Raw genomic sequence first — 20,089 nt, 5'->3', positions numbered from 1 at the left:
TGTGAGTGCACAACCAACAACCAAGTAGAAATGACCTTGACATATGTCTATTCATCTGTCAGCTAGGGATATCAACATATGCTTCCACCTGCCTCACAGGGATATTGTGAAGAAAGAATAAGAAAAATCACACAAAAGGGCTTTGAAAAGAACATCCTACCAATCAACTGTGATGATGATTAAAATTAAAGAACTAACACTTTCATTTACATGCTGCCAGATGCAAAAGGCACACTCCAATTTTATTTTTGAAACTGTGATACTGTGCCTGTTGCTCATCACACATATTTCTCTTATTTATTTATTTTTTTGAATGAAGACAGAGATGGTGTTTCTGAGTAACAATATAAACTGAAATAGCACGTTCAAAGACTTACCCATAAGGAGTAGAATTTGAAGGAAAAATATCCTAGGGCTGGTGGGCAGTAGAGCCCAGGTCTTTTCTTTTGAGACCTTGGACAAATCATTTAAGATCTTTGGATCTCTCATTCTTCCTTTGTGTAATGAAGATTTGTGCTTGTTGATTTCTAAGACATCTTACTCTTCTCATATACACAGAACCAGGGATTGTCTTTACATTTTCAGCTTTGCTTATCTCCTACTGGTGATATGCTTCAAACTTCATCTGTCATTTGGAAAAGAGCTTCACACTTGCCTGTCTTTACCCAGGCTAGTTAGCTCAGTGTTTATCAGTAACGTCTCTCTTGGAGCCAATTCAGCGGATCCAGATTGCCTGTTAGGTCCCAGGCAGGAGAGCTGATTTTCATCTATGTGTGAGCAATAAGGATCTAGAAGGAGTTCTGATTGGTTTGCTTCTGTAATTGCGCAGGATTCCATTTACCACTTCATGAAGGTGGTAATGAGGGCCTCTGTAACAAGCAACTGTGGCGGCCATCTGGCAGGCCAGCACCACACTCCTGCTCAGCAGACAGAACCAATTAGTCGGTCCTCACGCCTCCCACAAAGCCTTCCTGTGTTTGGTGGCTGTGTGTTAGCCCCACTGAGCTTCCCACAAAAAACTCTGTTGAATTCTGGAAGGGGAGGGGCCAAATCATCTCCCTCTGGTTCCTCAGAGCTAGCAAATAATCCCTATCATGGAGGTCCAGGGGCAGTGTACGTTATGACTGACCCATTCTAATGAGGGACAGAGACCATGTCAGGAAAGGGCAGCTGGACATATTAGGATTTCTGTTTATAAGAGAAAACTAGAAATGGCTTCAATGGCCACAAGGCATTGATAAATGAATCAGGAAACCTCTGTTATCAAGGAACCTTACAGTTTGGTGATTTAAGGATCCAGAGCCGCGACTAGAATTGTGGCTTTGCGCTTTTCAGCCTTATGACCTTGGCAAAGCACTTGATCTCTTTGTTTCTCAAAGAAGCATGAACTAAAGATACTAAGAATTTCTACTTCACTGAGTGTATGGGAATAGTAAATTAGTTAATATATGTAAAGAACTTAGAATAGTCCTGGCACACAGTAAATGTTATCTGTTAGTTCTGAATATAACTCTCATAGAGCCATTAAAGAGATGCATCTGATGAATTTTTTATGCCAGTTTTTGACATGAAGTGAATTGAGCAGTCTAACAAAGACTAGACTAGATATATCAGGATTCTCATTCTATACCTCTGCATGGAAAAAAGAAGGGAAAGAAAGAGACAGGTAGCTAATAATTTTCTTTGGTTTCACTGTTATTTATATTCTCCTCTGTTCCTTAAACTTTCTATAAGATTATGTAATTTTTTATAATTAGATCTGCTAAAAGTTTAAGTAAAAATAAAATACCTGGGCAAATATTTTATCTGTACTTTAACTTTTTGGAGTCTCAGTTTTATCATCTACACTGTGATAGTATAAATAACTGTCACCTCCCTCACAGGATTAATCCCAAAAGCAAATAATAAAATTTATCTGAAAAGAGTCAATAACAAAGCATTTTTACTACTATAAAATTATTACCGAGGTCATCCTTGGGATCAACACCACCAACATATATAAATGCCAGAGTCAAAACCAGGGTAAAAACTCAGAGGTCCTTAGAAATTCATAACAAATTATTTCACCTTTGCAGATTCATCATCTCCTGTTCTAAGCAAGTCCTAAATTCAGGGATGCATCATAGGAAAGCATGCATAGAAAAGAACACATTAGGGGCCAGCGCTGTGGCACAGTGGGTTAACGCCCTGGCCTGAAGCGCCGGCATCCCACACAGGCGCCGGTTCTAGTCCCAGCTGATCCTCTTCCAATCCAGCTCTCTGCTATGGCCTGGGAAAGCAGTAGAAGATGGCCCAAGTGCTTGGGCCCCTGCACCCGTGTGGGAGACCAGGAAGACGCTCCTGGCTCCTGGCTTCGGATTGGCACAGCTCTGGCCATTGAGGCCAATTGGGGAGTGAACCATCGGATGGAAGACCTCTCTCTTTCTGCCTCTCCTCTCTCTGTGTAACTCTGACTTTCAAATAAATAAACAAATAAATCTTTAAAAAATATAAGAACACATTAACTAGAAATTAAGAGGCCAGTTTCTGCCTGGGCTGTATAACTAACGTTTTGAGAAAATCACTTTTATAAATGAACTTTAGTGATTATATCTTGAAGAATATAGCCTGAATCCCATTGGTGGGCTGTAAACCACTCCAAAATTATAACGATTTGTGTGTTCTTATGAGCAAAAGATCAGAGACCCATAGGCATTCATTTTCTCATGTGACTAAAGATGAGCTATTACCTCAGTGATTTAGAAATGACTATTAAAACTATAAACTAAAATAGTTATGTTACAGTTTACTGCACACTCTAATCAGTATTCTACTAAAATATCTGGCTGTCACTTAATGCTGGCAGCCTTGCAAAACTCCTACTCTATGTATCTGTTTAATTGCAATTTCAGCAATTTTTGGAAATGGTGCTTTGTTATCAATGAATCATTAGTTTTGTCCTGATTTAGATCCAGCTTTCAATTGCTGTTATACTTGCTTTTTAATTACAAATTACTAATCATTTAGATTCATCATTATCAAGTCAGCTTGTTATGGATTGCTTGGTTGATTGTTAACAGAATGCAGTTATATATGTTTCTATCACGACAATTTTGAGCCTCTCATTTTTTGATATTTAGACATGATTCCTTTGGGTTTGGAAAATATGAATTATCTGACCTGGTAATGTGAAAGCAAACAGTCCCTTCCTCTCTAATATGTTCCAATTTTGCATATACAGTGACACTTATATCTCTTACTGAGTGCCACTGCGTTAACCACAGAGAATACTGACCATCTTAACTAGTGGCCAACAAAGAGGAAAATCTCAAATGACCTTGAAAATCATTTTTAGAGTGAAAAAATTGACTTTAATTTCCATCTCATGCAAAATTTATTATTATTTGCACAAGTGTGTATTTGTGTCAACCTGATTTTTATCTATATTTTCTAGTAATACCACGAAAAGCTTTTGTATTCCTTGTTACTCACTTTGCCATCCAGGAATCCGCTGCAGTGTGCCACTGTCTGCAGTTTCTCATTATCCTCTAGGTGTGTACTCTCCTCCACACAATTTGGGTTGGAATTGGTTTGTTGATCAGTGAGATTCGACTGAGCTGCGGGTTCTCTGCTCATCTGCTTCACATTAGCCGTCCTGAGTTTCTGTGGTGTTGCTTGTTCTTTCAAGTTCACATTCTCCTTGCTGGGAAGAAAGAGTTTGACACTTTGTTACTCACAGCGTAGGGTCCTCATGCACTAGGATGGCATAACAAATGGAAGGTATTAGTCTGGTTGTATAAACAGTGGTCCCTCAAAGTGTTGGAATGCAGATGCAAACACTGGGTATTTATCTATGGATCACTCACCATAGAAAGACCATGTTATGATCTCAGCTTTATCCTTTCCCCTTCCTTCTTTCTCATACTTGTAAAGATAATCTACCCTTTTGCTCCAAACCCATTACTGTAAGTAATGAACAGTGTCAAAATTAAGCCCTAAAGGTGATCTCATTTCATAGTTATAAGTCTAACAAGCATTTTTGAGCTTTGAAATTAGAAGAAGATCCAGAGGTTTTGTAGCTCTAGATCTCCTCCGTGTCTTTCATCAATTGTCTCACCTTGAGACTTCAGTTTCTCTTGTAGCCCTGCATCAACATTACACAGAGGAGAAAGAAATAAAATTTGTAGCAAGTGATTCAAAGAAATAAAAAAAGCAAATAAAAAAGTCCAACATGGTTTAATAACTAAAGAACTGCAAATAAAAACAATAATATCATTATTTAAACACTGAAAACTTTTTGAAAATAAGAAATTCAAACATTAATGGCCGCAGAAACAGGTATAATCTGTTTTTTTTTTTTTTAAATATTTATTCTATGTACTTGAAATGCAGAGTTACAGAGAGAGAGAGGTCTTACATTTGCTGGTCTATTCCCCAAATGGCCTTCTCAGCCAGGGCTGGGCCAGGCAGGAGAAAGAAGCCAAGAGCCTATTCTGAGTCTCCCACACAGGTGCAGGGGACCAAACACTTGGGTCATCTTATGCTGCTTTCTCTGGCACATTAGCAGGGAGCTGGATCAGAGGTAGAACTGCTGAGACTTGAACTGGCACCCATATGGGATGCCAATGTCACAAGAGGTAACCCTACTGGCTACACCCCAAGCAGGCCCCCAAAACAGGTATAATTCTTCTTCTTTTTTTTTTTTTTTTTGACAGGCAGAGTGGACAGTGAGAGAGAGAGAAACAGAGAGAAAGGTCTTCCTTTTGCCATTGGTTCACCCTCCAATGGCCGCGCGGCCATTGCGCTGCGGCCGGCGCCTCGCGCTGATCCAAAGCCAGGAGCCAAGTGCTTCTCCTGGTCTCCCTTGTGGGTGCAGGGCCCGAGCACTTGGGCCATCCTCCACTGCACTCCCTGGTCACAGCAGAGAGCTGGCCTGGAAGAGGGGCAACTGGGACAGAATCTGGCGCCCCAACTGGGACTAGAACCCAGTGTACCGGCGCCGCAAGGCGGAGGATTAGCCTAGTGAGCCGTGTAGCCGGCCAACAGGTATAATTCTTACAGTAAGTGATCTGACAAAACATCTTAACAACCAGGAGCTTAAAACTCTTTGATTTTTTTTTGTACTAGATCAAGTTCCACGTGTATTAGGGAAAATATGCAAAAGAAAAAATTTTAAAACTAAATATTTGGTAGTAGGTATGTATTGAATATTTTGTTCTATGTTCATATTATGGAAGGTATAGAGATGTTAAAATAGTTATGAGTAATTTTAATGACAAGTAAATATTAAATTTAAAAAATGAAAATGATTATTTCAATTATGCAATATATATGTCTATAATGTGCTTACATATTAAAACAAGAAAAAAATTACAGAAATCAACATATCCAGGTGGTAAAATCCAGGGCATTCCATCTCATTCCATCATTATTCTAAATTTTCTACATGAAAACTACTATTTTGTAATCAGAAAATAATAAATTTCAAATAGGTATGCATTGTACCTGGAAGGCATTTTGTAAATTTTGTCGGTTACTTAGCTGAAAGCATTCATTTTAAAATATTTTAATGCAATCTGAGCATGAAACAATTTCTCCCCCCACAATACTTGTTTGTCAGAGTGAGGGAAACTATGGGTGATGGTTTGAATGTGTGCATAGTTTTTACAGTCGTTTTCTTGATAGTGGTAGCACAAGAAGAGACACAGTCGTGGGAAAGAACTTGATGGATACCCACATTTACAGAGGGCAGAAAAGCCTTAAGAGTAGACTAGAAAAAATTTCCAATAAGGTAGGAGAAAAATCTGAACGGTGGGGTCTTGGCAGCAAAGCACAGAGACTGCTTCCAGAGAAGGGCGTGGTCATCAGTAACATGCTGCTGAGAAGAGTTCAAGTTTGAAAATGGTCCACTGGCTTTAGCCATAAGGATGTCATCAGGATCTTGGTGAGGGAAGTTTCAATGGGGTAATGGTGGGAGGTGCTACACTGACATGGGCAGTAGAAAGAAGTGGAACAAAAAACTCTAGACAAGACCCACAAAGCCCATTGTGAAAACATTTGTGTGCAAGGGAAGAGAGAGAAGGTGTGGTGACTGGAATGGAATGTGGAGTTTAAAGGGACAAATATCATATGTTCTCCCTGATCGGCGACAACTGAGCACCAAAGGGGAAACTTGTTGAAGTGAAATGGACACTATGAGAAACAGTGACTTGATCAGCTCTTGTCCTGATGGTTGATGTACAATGTAATACTTTATCCATTTTAGTATTTTTTTGTTCTAGTACCATTGGTTGAACTCTGTAATTAACACACAATTATTCTTAGGTGTTTAAATTTTAACTGAAAAGTGAGCCCTGTTAGGAATTTGGAAAACATTATGCTGAGTGAAATAAGCCAATCCCAAAGGGACAAATACCACTTCTTCTCCTTGATAGGTGACAACTAACTGAGCACCATAAAGGAAACCTGTTAAAGTGAAATGAACACTACGAGAAACAGTGACTTGATCAGCCCACACCCTGACTGTTGATGAGCAACTTAATATGTTATCCCTCTTAGTATTTTTTTTGTTTGTTCTACTTAATACTTTTGGTTGAATACTGTAATCAATACACAATTCTTCTTAAGTGCTGAAACTTAACTGAAAAATGATCCCTGTTAATATAAGAGTGGGAATAAGAGAGGGAAGAGATGTGCAATTCGGGACATGCTCAAGCTGACTTACCTCAAACGGTAGAGTTAGAAACATACCAGGGGATTCCAGTTCAATCCCATCAAGGTGGCATGTACCAATGCCATCTCACTAGTCCCAGTGATCAATTTCTGTTCACAATTGATCATAATGATAGGACTAAGAACCAAAGGGATCACATAAACAAGAATAGTGTCTGCAAATACTAGCTGATAGAATAAAAAAGGGAGAGAATGATCCAACATGGGAAGTGAGATACACAGCAGACCCATAGAATGGCAGATGTCCTAAACAGCACTCTGGCCTCAGAATCAGCCCTTAAGGCATGCAGATCTGGCTGAAAAGCCCATGAGAGTATTTCAGGCATGGAAAGTCGAGACACTCTGGGGGGGAAAAAAAAAAACCTAAATGAAAGATCTCCGCGAGTGAGATCCCAGTGGAAAGAACAGGTCATCAAAGAAGGAGGTACCTTTCTCTGAAGGGAAGAGAGAACTTCCACGTTGACCATGGCCTTGTCTAAATATGATCAGAGTCAGTGAACTCAGGGGGCTTCCATAGCCTTGGCAGCTCATGACAAGAGCCTAGGGTGATTACTGAGGCCATAAACAAGAGTGTCAATTTGTTAAGTCAACAACAGGAGTCACTGTGCACTTACTCCTCATGTAGGATCTTTGTCCTTAGTGTGCTGTACATTGAGATTTAATGCTATAACTAGTACTCAAACAGTATTTTTCACTTTATGTTTCTGTGTGGGAGCAAACTGTTGAAAGCTTTACTTAATGTATGCTAAACTGATCTTCTGTATATAAAGAGAATCAAAAATGAATCTTGATGTGAATGGAAGGGGAGAGGGAGTGGGAAAGGGGAGGGTTGCGGGTGGGATTGACATTATGGGGGGGGGGAAGCCATTGTAATCCATAAGCTGTACTTCGGAAATTTATATTCATTAAGTAAAAGTTAAAAAAAAAAATGGGGATGTTGTTATCATCATGTTTAAAGATGCTGAGGACTATTGTTAAATGCCAGTCTTGAAAAACAAGCTGAGCTGGAGAAGAAGAGACTGTCATTGGTGAAGTAAGATGAAAGCTGGTAGAGTTATTTGAGAGGTAAAGTTACAGAGACAGGGAGAGACAGAGAGAGAGGTCTTTCATTCACTAGTTTACTCCTCAATTGGCCAAAACAGCAGGAGCTGGGCCAATCCAAAGGCAGGAGCAAGGAGCTTCTTCCAGGTCTCGCACTCAGTTGCAGGGGCCCAGACACTTGGACCATCTTCCACTGCTTTCCCAGGTCAGAGCAGAGAGCTGGATCGGTGAGTAGTGGTGGGGACTTGAACTGGTGCCTATATGGAATACTGACACTACAGGCAGAGGCTTAGCCTACTGTGCCACAGCACCAGCCCCAAGATCATGGATTTTTGTAGCATCAGCCTGAGAGGGTGGATGGTCTTCTTTAGGAGTGTCCTGTAGTACTCATGGAGATGCAAAGGAGGCAGACAGTAGGGCTCACACAGTCTGGGGCTTTGCCTGACAAGTGGAGCCGGAGAACAAAAGTGCCATGTGGGAATATTAGCAGGAGCACGTATATTTGGCAAGTGTTCTCGCATGGGAAAAAGATTTGTATATTCCTTGACTTAAAGAAACTCACACTTCCTTTGATTATCTAAAAATAATATAAACAATAAAGTTAGCAACTGGTATAAACTTAATTCTAGAAGCTTGGATATTGGTTTGTTTTGTGGGAGGTATAGAGTTCAGATGGAAACATGAGAGGGCTTCTGGGACACTGGTACTAAGTAGTTTCTTAATCTGGGTATTTGTTGCGTGGGTGTAGCATGTTTGTGAGAACTTCAGTGAGCGGTAGACTTACAATATGTGCACTTTTATGTAAACTAGATAGTTTTCTATAAAGTATTAAAGTAAATTGGCATAAAATTTGCATAAATCAGATGAAACATACTTAGTTGGCATATAAATAAATGTTAGCTGAGTCAGTACTGTTTGGAGTTTATAAGAAAGAGAAACAATGATGGTTTGCAATGGTTACCAACGTAATTGTATTTCTGAACATTTAGCTCCATGACATGCCCTTTGTATACATCAGTTTATTTATTCCTCAGGGCAATCCTATCATCAGGTCCTCATGTTATTTTCATCTTAAGACAAAGAAATCAAAGTTCAGAAAGTTTGTGTGTTTTGTGCAATTCTACATGGCTTTTCAGTAGTGGACTCAGAATTCCAATCTAAGTCTAGTGGATTATATAACCTCAGATTCTACTGCCAGTACAGTCTGGGTAGGATGCAGGGGATTATCTGAGGAGCTGGCAAGCAGGGAGGGCAGGATTGTAAGGTGTCAATGGTCATGGCACAGACAGCCAGTTGCTCTGGATGAAGGCAAGGGAGATGTATGATTTTTCCTTTAATCACCTTCAAAATCCTTTTGTGGGCAGTGTTGGTATAGAATTGCCCAAGAAATGTGGACCATATCTGCCCATCTTTGAAAACAGCCACAGAAGATATAAAACCAAAAATAGTCTGTTAAATCTGTTTCAAGTAAGAACTGTTTCTTTTTTCTTATAAAAAATACATAGCACTTTAAAAATTATGAAAATGACTCTCCAGCTGAGACACGGCATGTGTCTGTGGTTAGCACAAACAATTCGTCAACACACATTTGCCGTCATGTGGTTCACAAACGCACAGTTCTTTCTTCTGGGCTTGTTTGCTCACTACCTACAGGACTGAAAATAGCAGTTTGCCATTTCAAAAGAACAGGGGTGGGGAGAAATGCCATCAATGGTGTTTTGGAATCAAGACACATCCAGTTTCTACATCCTTACTTCTGACCTCAGCTGCTGCTCCCAGAGATGCCATGAGTTCAGTGATATCCAGGAACTAGAGCAATTAGGGAGGATTACTGCATTGCTGAATGATAGCTAAATGAGGAGAAAACTGTCCAATTGTTCCCTCTCTCACACTGGGTTCTTCCTGCAAAACAGCTCCTCTACCACAGCTCAGGGTTAGAAGAAAACATTGCAAGGGTGTCTTAGTAGCATCCTCTGCCCAAAGCAATGGAGGCATCCTCCACTGGCCCCACCTCCCATGCAACGCCTCCTCACCAATTCTCACATTGATTTGGATTCTACCCTGCAGAGAACATAAAATTTCAAATGGAGGACCCAGGGGGCTCAGCAAAAGGTCACCAGATGCCATCTTAAAGGTCTGCCAGCATTGGCAGGGATGCAACACGACCAATTTCCAACTGTGCACCATCTAATAGGCCCCAAACTCTCTGGAGAAGACAGCCCATGCAATGAATGGGAATCTAATTTCAGTAAATGAGAGAATGTTCTTATTTGGAAGTCATAAGCACTCATCAACACAACCAGACTTCTTCTTTTAAAAAGACAATAAAAAGATAAAACAGGAAAGGGAAGGGGAATACAGCTGAAAGTCCCACCAAACTCCACAGGGAAGCTGAAATGTGAAGCCTAATGTTAGTGTGACAAAGTGGAAGGTTTTTTTTTCTTTTTTAATTCCATGAAGCCAGAACATGTATTGTTATAGAAAATTGATCTTTAGAAAGATCTTTAATGTATTTAAAGTCAACTCCCAAATCTGTGCCCAAATCAATTTCTTCATTGCAGTTTTGCTAGCTAACATTTTCCATATGCCTAATGTGTTAGTCACTGCACACAAATTCACATAAATTCCTTCATGTTATCATAGTAAACTGCGAAGTTGCTATTATTAAAATTATTATACAGAAGAGAAAATGGGCGATCAAAGGGGATAAGTAGATTTCTCAAAGTCCCCTTGCTAGTAGATACGTTTCCAGCTCTGGAAGAAGAGTTGTAGGAGAGTTGTAGGGCTCCAAGCTTATGCTCCTTGCTTTCACATCTATTATATGCGAATTGTCTGTCCTGAAACAAGATTCCAATCTTGTTTCTTCTTCTGAAATGTTAGTATAGATTTAATGAAAACTAACATATAAAAGGCATTTAATCCATCCTCCAGCCTAGTATCTCTATCAAACAACTAAATGGGCATTCAGGGTTGATTTTGTACCTTTCAGAGACAGGGACTTTATACATTCCCAAAGTAGCTCATGTCTTTCATTGTAACATTGAGTGAAACCCTGACATCAGTGAAAAGAATCAAAGTTTGTTTTTCATGATGTTTGCACTGTACTATTTTACAAAATCAAACTGGTTTCTCAGTTTAGAGTGATTCAGCACCCCCCCCCCCCCAATAGCAGCTACTTTAATCAGCAATTGTTTCCTGGTGTGATTTACTTTAATGTTACAAAGACTGATATTCCAACATACCTCCTGCCTGTACCCTTTTCTTCACTTACATTCAATTCTACAGCAGTCAATACATTTGCACTACAGAGGTTTTCTTCCCTTTGACTTGTCTTTCAGCTATGTACAAAGTACTTCAAAACTACATGGAAAAATGGAATTAAAAGATGCATTTATTTTGGTGTGAAAAAATTTTGAAAACCTCATCTAGCTTTTTCTTAATCTGCATTTCCCATGAACTTTTTGAAGACTCCATGTATTACTGCAGTCAAAAAACAAAATTAATAGCAATTTAGCTCAAAGATATTAATTGGCATTATTTTGTGCTAGACAACACCTCATAAAATAAATTAGAATAAGTATTCTGATGGGCTGTGTAGAAGAAGTTAGTTTAATAGACAGGAAAGAGCTGGAAACAGAAGAAATTGTAAAAGAAAACCAGTTTGGTGATCTCAATGTTAAATTTTGTATTGCTGGCGCTGTGGCATAGTGGGTAAAGCTGCTGCCTGCAGTGCTGGCATCCCATCTGGGTGCCAGTTTGATTCCTGGCTGCTCCACTTCTGATCCAGCTCTCTGCAATGGCCTGGGAAAGCAGGAGAAGATGACCCAAGTCCCTGGGCCCCTGCACCCATGTGGGAGACCCAGAAGAAACTCCTGGCTCCTGGCACAGCTCCAGTCATTGTGGCCATCTGAGGAGTGAACCAGTGGAGGGAAGAACTCTCTCTCTCTCTCTAATTCCGCCTTTCAAATAAATAAATAAATCTTTAAAAAAATTCCTATCAGCTAAAGAACATATAACATTCAAACAGACTCCAGGTAAACTAGCATAAGAACCCCTCTTTCTAAAACCTCTTTGTGGCTCAACTGTACTTAAAGGGTTTTTGACATTGACACCTGGTCCTCAATTGCTTCTCTCCAAGCAGGCAAGCAGATCACACTAGCAAGGAGGACAGGTCCATCCTGGTGATGAGGGCAAACCAAATTAAGCTACAGGAGGTGTTTTCAGAAAAAGATTTTGATCTCAAGAGGACATATAAAAACTGTCCAGATCAAGATGTAGTTTTTATCAGCTGGCATTGTAGCACAGCTGCCTCCAAAGCAAGCATCCCATATGAGTGCTGGTTCTGGTCCCAATTGCTCCACCTCAGATCCAGTTCCCTGTTAGTGAACTTGGGAAAGCAGCAGAAGATGGCTCAAGTAGTTGGGTAGCTGCTGCCCATGTAGGAGACCTGGATGGAGTTCCAAGTTCCTGGTTTTGGTTGAACCCAACCCTGGCCATTTTGGTCATTTGGGGAGTGAGCCTGCAGATGGAAGATCTCTCTCTCAAGCCAAGACTCTGTGGCAAAAAAATCCTACACAAAGTATCTTTGTGAGACCTCAGTGGAAAGAAGGGGCCATCAAAGAAGGATGTACTTTTCTCTGAAGGGAGGAGAGAACATCCACTTTGCTTATGGCCATGTCCAAATACTGATGGAGTCTATGGTCACAAAAAGCATGGCAAGAGCCTCAGGTGATCACTAATGTCATAAATAAGAGTGTTAATTGTTAAAGAAACAACAGAAGTCACTGTACACTTACTCCCCATGTAGAACCTCTGTCTTTAATGAGTTGTACCATGAGAATTAACCGGAAATCTTGTTCTCAAACTGTACCCTATATGTTGTGTGTGTGTGTGGGTACAAACTGTTGAAATCTGTGCTTAACATGGCATTGGTCCTCTGTATATAAAATCAGACCAAAAATGAACCATAATGAAGAAGGGGATGGGAAAGGAAGAGGGAGGTGGGATGGGAGTCGGGGTGGGAGGGTGGGTATGGGGGAAAGAACCACAATATTCTTAGAGCTGTACCTATGAAAAATGCATTCATTAAATAAAAACTTAAAAAAAGAAAAAAGATCTCTCTCTCTCCCTGTAACTTTGCTTTTCAAATAAATAAGTAAATCTTTAAAAGCTGATAGAGTCGCTGGTGTCAACCTTAAGCAAAAATAGATACATCTTGGCTGGCGCCGCGGCTCACTAGGCTAATCCTCCGCCTAGCGGTGCCGGCACACTGGGTTCTAGTCCCGGTTGGGGCACTGGATTCTGTCCCGGTTGCCCCTCTTCCAGGCCAGCTCTCTGCTGTGGCCAGGGAGTGCAGTGGAGAATGGCCCAGGTGCTTGGGCCCTGCACCCCATGGGAGACCAGGAAAAGCACCTGGCTCCTGGCTCCTGCCATCGGATCAGCGCGGTGTGCTGGCTGCAGCGCGCCGGCCGCGGGCGGCCATTGGAGGGTGAACCAATGGCAAAGGAAGACCTTTCTCTCTGTCTCTCTCACTGTCCACTCTGCCTGTTAAAAAAAAAAATAGATACATCTCAGAGGTTATGAAGAAAGGGTTCCTATGCATGATTTCCTGAAACCACTATCACAAAAGACTGCCAGAACTGCAGCTATACACAGGGCTATCATTTCAAAAGAGAAAAGTGGACCAATATGATGCCTTGTATTCTCACAGCACTGCACTGGGGGTTCCAGACCTGAGAAAACCCTGCAATCTCTCGGTGCACAAGAGGCAAGGATTAGTACAAAGAATATGGACTCAAAATTTGGGCATAATGAAATACCCAGTGGTAAACTCTTCAAAGAATATTAATATTGTCACCCGAGGTTGGCTGACATGCCTGAGAATGGTACAATCACCAACCATATATACATTGAGACAGAGAAATTCACTTTTGTAGAGCCCTCCACAGTACAAACAGAACAAAAGGGAAGTTATTGACTTATTTCCCTGCTCCTGGAGGACTAATACCAAGCCATTATTAAATAACCTAAATGCAACTCTGAAAACTTTATCATCTATAAATATAGCTACCTTGCTCCCACAACCCTCTGGAGGAAGTTATATGTGACTGATTCTAGATTATTGAATGAGTATATTTCAGCAGGCCAAACCTGACTGATGTCCCCTCAGAAACTCCGTATCTGCAATTCTTCATGGATAGAAGTATCTTCACGGGCAAGGGAAATTAAAAGGCTGGAAATGCAATGGTAACTCATCACAAGATTTTGGAAGCAGAAGCGTTGCCACCAGATTCCTTGGCCCAAGAGACTGAACTCAGAATTCTCACCTGTGCCATAAGCCTTGGAAGAGGCAAGATAGTAAATATTTATACTGACTCTAAGTATGCTTTTTCTGCATTACATGTCAACAGAGCTACTTGGATAGAAAGGAATGTTGACATCAGGAGAAAAAGACATGAAGCAGGCTCAAGAGATTTTAAGGTTAGCAGAAGCAGCAGCCACCAAAGCAGTATCCCAGATATCAAAAACCAGACGGTAAGCTTTCTCAAGGAAATTAGGTCTGACCGTGCCCCAAAAGTAGCAGCACAAACTAAAAGCCTTTAGTGATGGCACATATTCAAAATTCAGACTGGACCCATTTTAAGTCAGACTATTTCCCAAAGGACTTAAACTGTCCTGGGAGTAGAGTTTGGATTCCTGACTAGTAAATGGCCAACGGATAATTTTGGTGCCTGAGCCCCTGATGAAGATTATAATTAAGTTTATATATTAGAGCACTCACTATGATTGAGATGCACCCCTACAATGGTTCAAAAGTCCATAATTGGCCCAAACATGCAGAAGGCCAAATAGAAAGTCATAAAAATGTGCATGAGCTATGCTAAAAACAATCCTAAGAGAGGCCTACCATATAACAAGGTGGAAATGCAAGTTAGTGGAGAGAGTTCAGGGGAAAGGCTGGCAAGTAGACTCTACTGTAAGACTGGAAAATAGACATTGTAATGTCAAAAGAAGAGGAAACTTCAAATGTCTGTTGGTAGGAACTTTCACTTGTGGGCTGAGGTTTACTCTTGGCACTTGGAGAAGGCATTAGAATTATTAAAATTATGTTGAAGGAAATCATCCCCCAATTTGGACACCCTTCTCTATTCAAAGTGATAATGGGAATGTTTTCATTGCTAGCATTACATAAGTAGTATACAAATATCTAGGAAGTAAATGGAATTTACATGCCTCTTGGAGACCTCTATCAACTGAGAAGACTGAAAGAAGAACTATAGCTAAAAGGTGCCAGGGCAACAACTGGACTTGAGATAAAGATTTGCTGATGGCATTGCTTAGATTCCCAGAATCCCAGTGGCTCCTTGAAACAGGTTCCAATCAAACCCCTATAAATTATGGTATGTGAAACCATTCCTCTGCTCTTGTGCCTAGATGAACAAACTCATTTAAAAATTGAAAGAACTAGACATGACTTTGCAAATATATGCATTCCATTCATTTGCTTCAAACTGTATGCTTTAGCCTACTGGCATCCCTCTCCATCATTTAAAACTGGAATACTGGGTACTCCTCAAAACTTGGAAAGAGACCCAGCCTGAGTGCCAACTTTCACTCTTGTGGGTTGGTCATTTAGATGCTGACCAGGGGTTACATGGGACTTGCTCATCTGTTAGATTTGCAAGGGTCAGGTCTTGGAACAATTACACTTATGTGAAGGCAGTATCAGATGCAAAAGTAGGCTCACAAGCCCCTGCCTGCTGGACTGAGAGAAAAGAGAACTTCCCAGAGATCAATGATGCTGTGAGACAGGACTCAGACTGAAGTTGAAACTAAAGAACATAAGAGGTGACACAAGACAATTGTTAAGTCAATAGCAGGATTCACTGTGCACTTACTCCCCATGTAGGATCTCTGTCCTTAATGTGTTGTACTACGAAAATTAACAGTAAAACTACTACTCAAACAGTACTTTATACTTTGCATGTCTGTGTGGGTGCAAACTGTTGAAATCTTTACTTAGTATATACTAAGTTGATCTTCTGTAGATAAGGATAATTAAAAATGAATATTAATGAAGAATGGGATGGGAGAGGGAGTAGGAGATGGGATGGTTTGCATGTGGGAGGGTGGTTATGGGGAGAAAAACTGCTATAATCCAAAAGTTGTACTTTCAAAATTTATATTTATTAAATAAAAGTTAAAAAAGACTCAAAATGATGGTCCCAATTATGCTAATCTGTGGAATTTTGCAAATTTAATGTTCCTGCTTTAATTATAGGTGGTGGTGGGAAGGTGTAACAGACCTTTTCCTAGATTGGGTCCAGCAAAACACACAGATTACGTAAGTTTCATGCTGGATTTGCAGGATACTGCCTTGACTCAGCACCTCAGGCGTAACCTGGTGGGTGTCCCCCTTACAAGGAAAGATCTGGGCAATGAATCTACAGTCATTGATTCAAGACCTTCAAATCAACAACCCTTCACTAGGGTATGTATCTCAAGATGATATCACTTTAGGACCTACCAGCAATACCCTTGGGTGTCCAGGACATAATAAGTACTTCTTTTTGGTTGAGATTTGTGTTGAAGCTCAAGCAGTAACCATACCCCAGCTGGAGGAGTGATAACTGCATGTTCCTAAGGTGCTACCCAATAATTTCCAAATATGGGTCTAATGGGAATGGAGAACACAATCTATTCTTTTATCTCTCTCTCTTTTTTTAAAGATATATTTGTTTATTTGAAATGCAAAGTTATAGGAGGACATAAAAAACTTCTACCAGCTGGTTCACTCAGCAAATGTCCCCAATGCTAGGGCTGGGCCAGGCCAAAACCAGAACTCAGGAACTCCCTCTGGATCTCCCACATAGGTGGCAGGAACCCAAGTACTTGGGCCGTCTTTCCCTGCTTTCCTAGGTGTCTTAGCAGGGACCAGGATGAGAACCAGCACTATATGGCATGCAAAAATTGTATGTTGTGATTTAACTTGCTGTGCCCCAAAACTAGCCCTAGAGAACATATTCTTAAGAGAACAAATAGCACCTGAGAAATGGGGTGGATTCCTGTGCATCACTGTCAACACATTATGGTTCTGCAGGCCCATGGTTTCTGACTGACCAGGAGCACAGGCCAGGAACAGCAGGCAGTTTCCAATGGAAGCCAATGGCTATGTAACATCGGTCAGTTGCCTTGGCTTCCCCTGGGATGGAGAGGAAGATGCACTTTGGGTTCAAGGAAGATGGGTAAAGAATATATAAAATGTTGCTAACTTTACAAACCTGCTCCTCCTATGGACCAGCTTCGTCTTCCCTCGAGATGCTTACGTACTCTCCATCTTTGCCAACAGATAGGGCTGGATCATGTGATTTGGCACATTGAAACGCTAACAAATTACACTCAGTGTGCCTTAAGTGACAGTGCCAAATACGGAAGTCTTTCTAGTGAGGAAGGCAGTCTTCCAAAACCAAGTGGCTTTGGAAGTTCTCATGGCCTCCCAAGGGGGAACTTACGTCCTCATTAAGACAGAATGTTGTGTGTACGTCCCTGACAGCTCTGGGAGCATTTCCCTAGCTCTCCAGGATATGCATATCCAGCTTAATGCTATGTCTGGCCTCACCTTGAGCCTAATCAATGGCTGGGACTGGAAAAACCGCTAATTGGCAAAATCTGCTTATCTTTGTGGTTTGTGTTTTAGGTGTAGGAATATTAGTATGTTGATGCTTTTATTGTTGCTGTGGAATGGTGATGCACCTGCAAGATAAAATTATGCAGAAACTACCTGGGCCAGATCCTAGTGTGATGCAGAGAATCTCTTCAGTTAAACCCGAGACTAGAAATTTTATTGAAAAGAATGCCTACAGCTTCCTCTCCTCCAATCCTGAAAATTCCTGCTATACCCCGTTTCACCCGGAAGTAGCTAGAATGGTTGCCCTACCTATATGTTTTATGATTAAAGAGTTACAAGAAATTGAAACCAAGCTTCTGCTCCTAATGCCTGTGACACAGATGTTATCAGGTCCCAGTTACTCCCCCTCAGATGGCAGTTCATCTGTCTTCACTTTGTTGATTACAAGTCAACTCCTTGCTAAAAATTAGCTCACTAAATTAAGGGAGTAGTACAGGATCAGGTCTGCCTTGCATGACCCTGAATCATGAAGACTCAGAATTCAATGATCACCTCAACAGTTAACATTCTAATGCTAGACTCTATTCTGTTCTGAGAGATGTTCACAGTAACTCCAGGCCCTGATCAAAACCAGTCATACCCAATGTAGTTGATGACCCACAAAGAGCAGAGCCAAGTTTGCCATTACAAAAGGACATGGCCCCTCCAATCCCTGATCAATCAAAGGAAGGCCAACAGCACTGTGAACCAACCCGAGAGCCTCACCCAAGCTGATCATGCACTGCTCAGTCTCAACTTTAACCTGTAGGATTCAGCAGCCTAACTTGCTCGGAGTGTCTGGGAATTGAATGATAGCTGCCCATCTCACTACTGAATGCACTGTAAAGTAACTCCCTACTGTCTTCTACCATGCCTTTGTCAGTTATTGACTTGCTACATGTTGGGTGGTAAACTCAGGTTTTTATGGATTCTAAAACAAGATGAATAAGTATTAAAATACACTCCAATAAAGCAGGATTCTTTTAAATAACATCCTGAAAGATTACTCAGGTTACAGAAAACAAAATAAAACCCAAAATATGACAGTAATATGATGTCCTTGGGTGGATTGTTTCCAATAGCTCTGCAGGTTGTACCTTCTGAATCTTTGAGTCAACTCCATAAGCTTGAAACTTAATGTTTTTTTGTTCCCACATTGCATTCTCTCCTATTTTGCTTCTGCAAGCCTAAGCAAAATGATTGTGCCACTGCCTGGCCTCCTCATCAGCTGCAATATAACGTGGGTATCTTACATATCAATACTTAATGTCTCTTCAACAACACTTAAATATCTATGTACAGGTAGTGTTTCATTGCATGGATATACAGAAGTATACTTAATTAGTCTTATAATGTTGAATATTTACTTTGCTTCCATATTTTTATTAATTTAAGTATTGCCGCTAAACTATATATTTTTTGCCCCTAGATTTTCACCGTTGTTCTCCACTCCAGGAAGCTGACCAGTGTGGACTCTACCAATAGCTCCTAAGTCCTTTTATTGTGGTTAATTTTACCCAACAGGTAACCCTGCAGGAGGTGTTTCCCTTAGACAGCAGTTCCATGTGTCCCTTGACCAAAGGCCACTACTTTTCCCAATGTGACCAACGCTACAGCATACTTCTTCCATTAATTTCAGTAACATTTCCCTTCTTTTTTTTTTTTTCTTTCTTTTTTTTTATTTAGTAAATATAAATTTCCAAAGTACAGCTTATGGATTACATTGGCTTCCCCTCACCCATAATTTCCCTCCCACTCGCACCCCTCCCTTCTCCCACTCCCTCTCCCATTCCATTCACATCAAGATTCATTGTCAATTATCTTTATATACAGAAGATCGATTCAGTATATATTAAGTAAAGATTTCATCAGTTTGCACCCACACAGAAACACAAAGTTAAAATACTGTTTCAGTACTAGTTATAGCATTACTTCACACTGGACAACATATTAAGGACAGATCCCACATGAGAAGTAAGTACACAGTGACTCCTGTTGTTGACTTAACAATTTGACACTCTTGTTTATGGCGTCAGTAATCTCCCTAGGCTCTAGTCATGAGTTGTCAAGGCTATGGAAGCCTTTTGAGTTTGACATTTCCCTTCTTTTACCTCATCAGAGTCACTGCTGGTATCAGTGTTGAAGTTGATCTCACACAGTTCTTATACCTTGCTGTTCTCTTCATGTCAGCATACATCTTTGTAATTAATGTTTTCATGACTAAAGTATCCTTAAATCATCCTAATTTGAGCAAGGGATCTGCTTCCTATTGGGACCCAGACTTACCTACTCTTCTGTAAATCTTTGAAGCCATTACATCCATTCACAATTATTTCCACAGAATTGAATTACAGATACATGCAAAGTGCATACACTGTCTGTCAAAGCTTTTGGTAAATATATAAGGGTAACTCAAAAAGTTCAAAGAAGAATGGAATTAAAAGATAATTTTTTGTGCAACAAAATTTGAAATCCCTGCATATTTTTTACAACATGCATTTTCCATGAACTTTTTGAAGTTTTCTTGTACTTTAAAAAAGGTAGCATGTGAATATTCTTTTTCTAAACTTTCTAAACCCTGTCAACCCTAATTATTTCCTTTATAAACACATTCCTAATTTGATTTGTGAAAAAGCATATCTCATTGCTGTTTAAAATTCTTTTACTATT

General features: G+C 40.4%; 1 protein-coding gene across 1 annotated transcript in view; it reads right to left on the bottom strand.

The window, feature by feature from the left end:
• C7H1orf87 (chromosome 7 C1orf87 homolog) overlaps positions 1-20,089 on the bottom strand; it is an 83,445-nt gene that overhangs the window by 53,831 nt on the left and 9,525 nt on the right. Inside the window, exon 3 of the mRNA XM_051856420.2 lies at positions 3,472-3,682. Coding sequence (XP_051712380.2) covers positions 3,472-3,682 — 211 coding nt within the window. The remainder of the gene's footprint in view (positions 1-3,471; positions 3,683-20,089) is intronic.

This window comes from Oryctolagus cuniculus, chromosome 7 (assembly GCF_964237555.1).
Source record: "Oryctolagus cuniculus chromosome 7, mOryCun1.1, whole genome shotgun sequence".
NCBI classification, from domain to species: domain Eukaryota; kingdom Metazoa; phylum Chordata; class Mammalia; order Lagomorpha; family Leporidae; genus Oryctolagus; species Oryctolagus cuniculus.
This window is presented reverse-complemented; position numbering and strand designations above follow the sequence as displayed.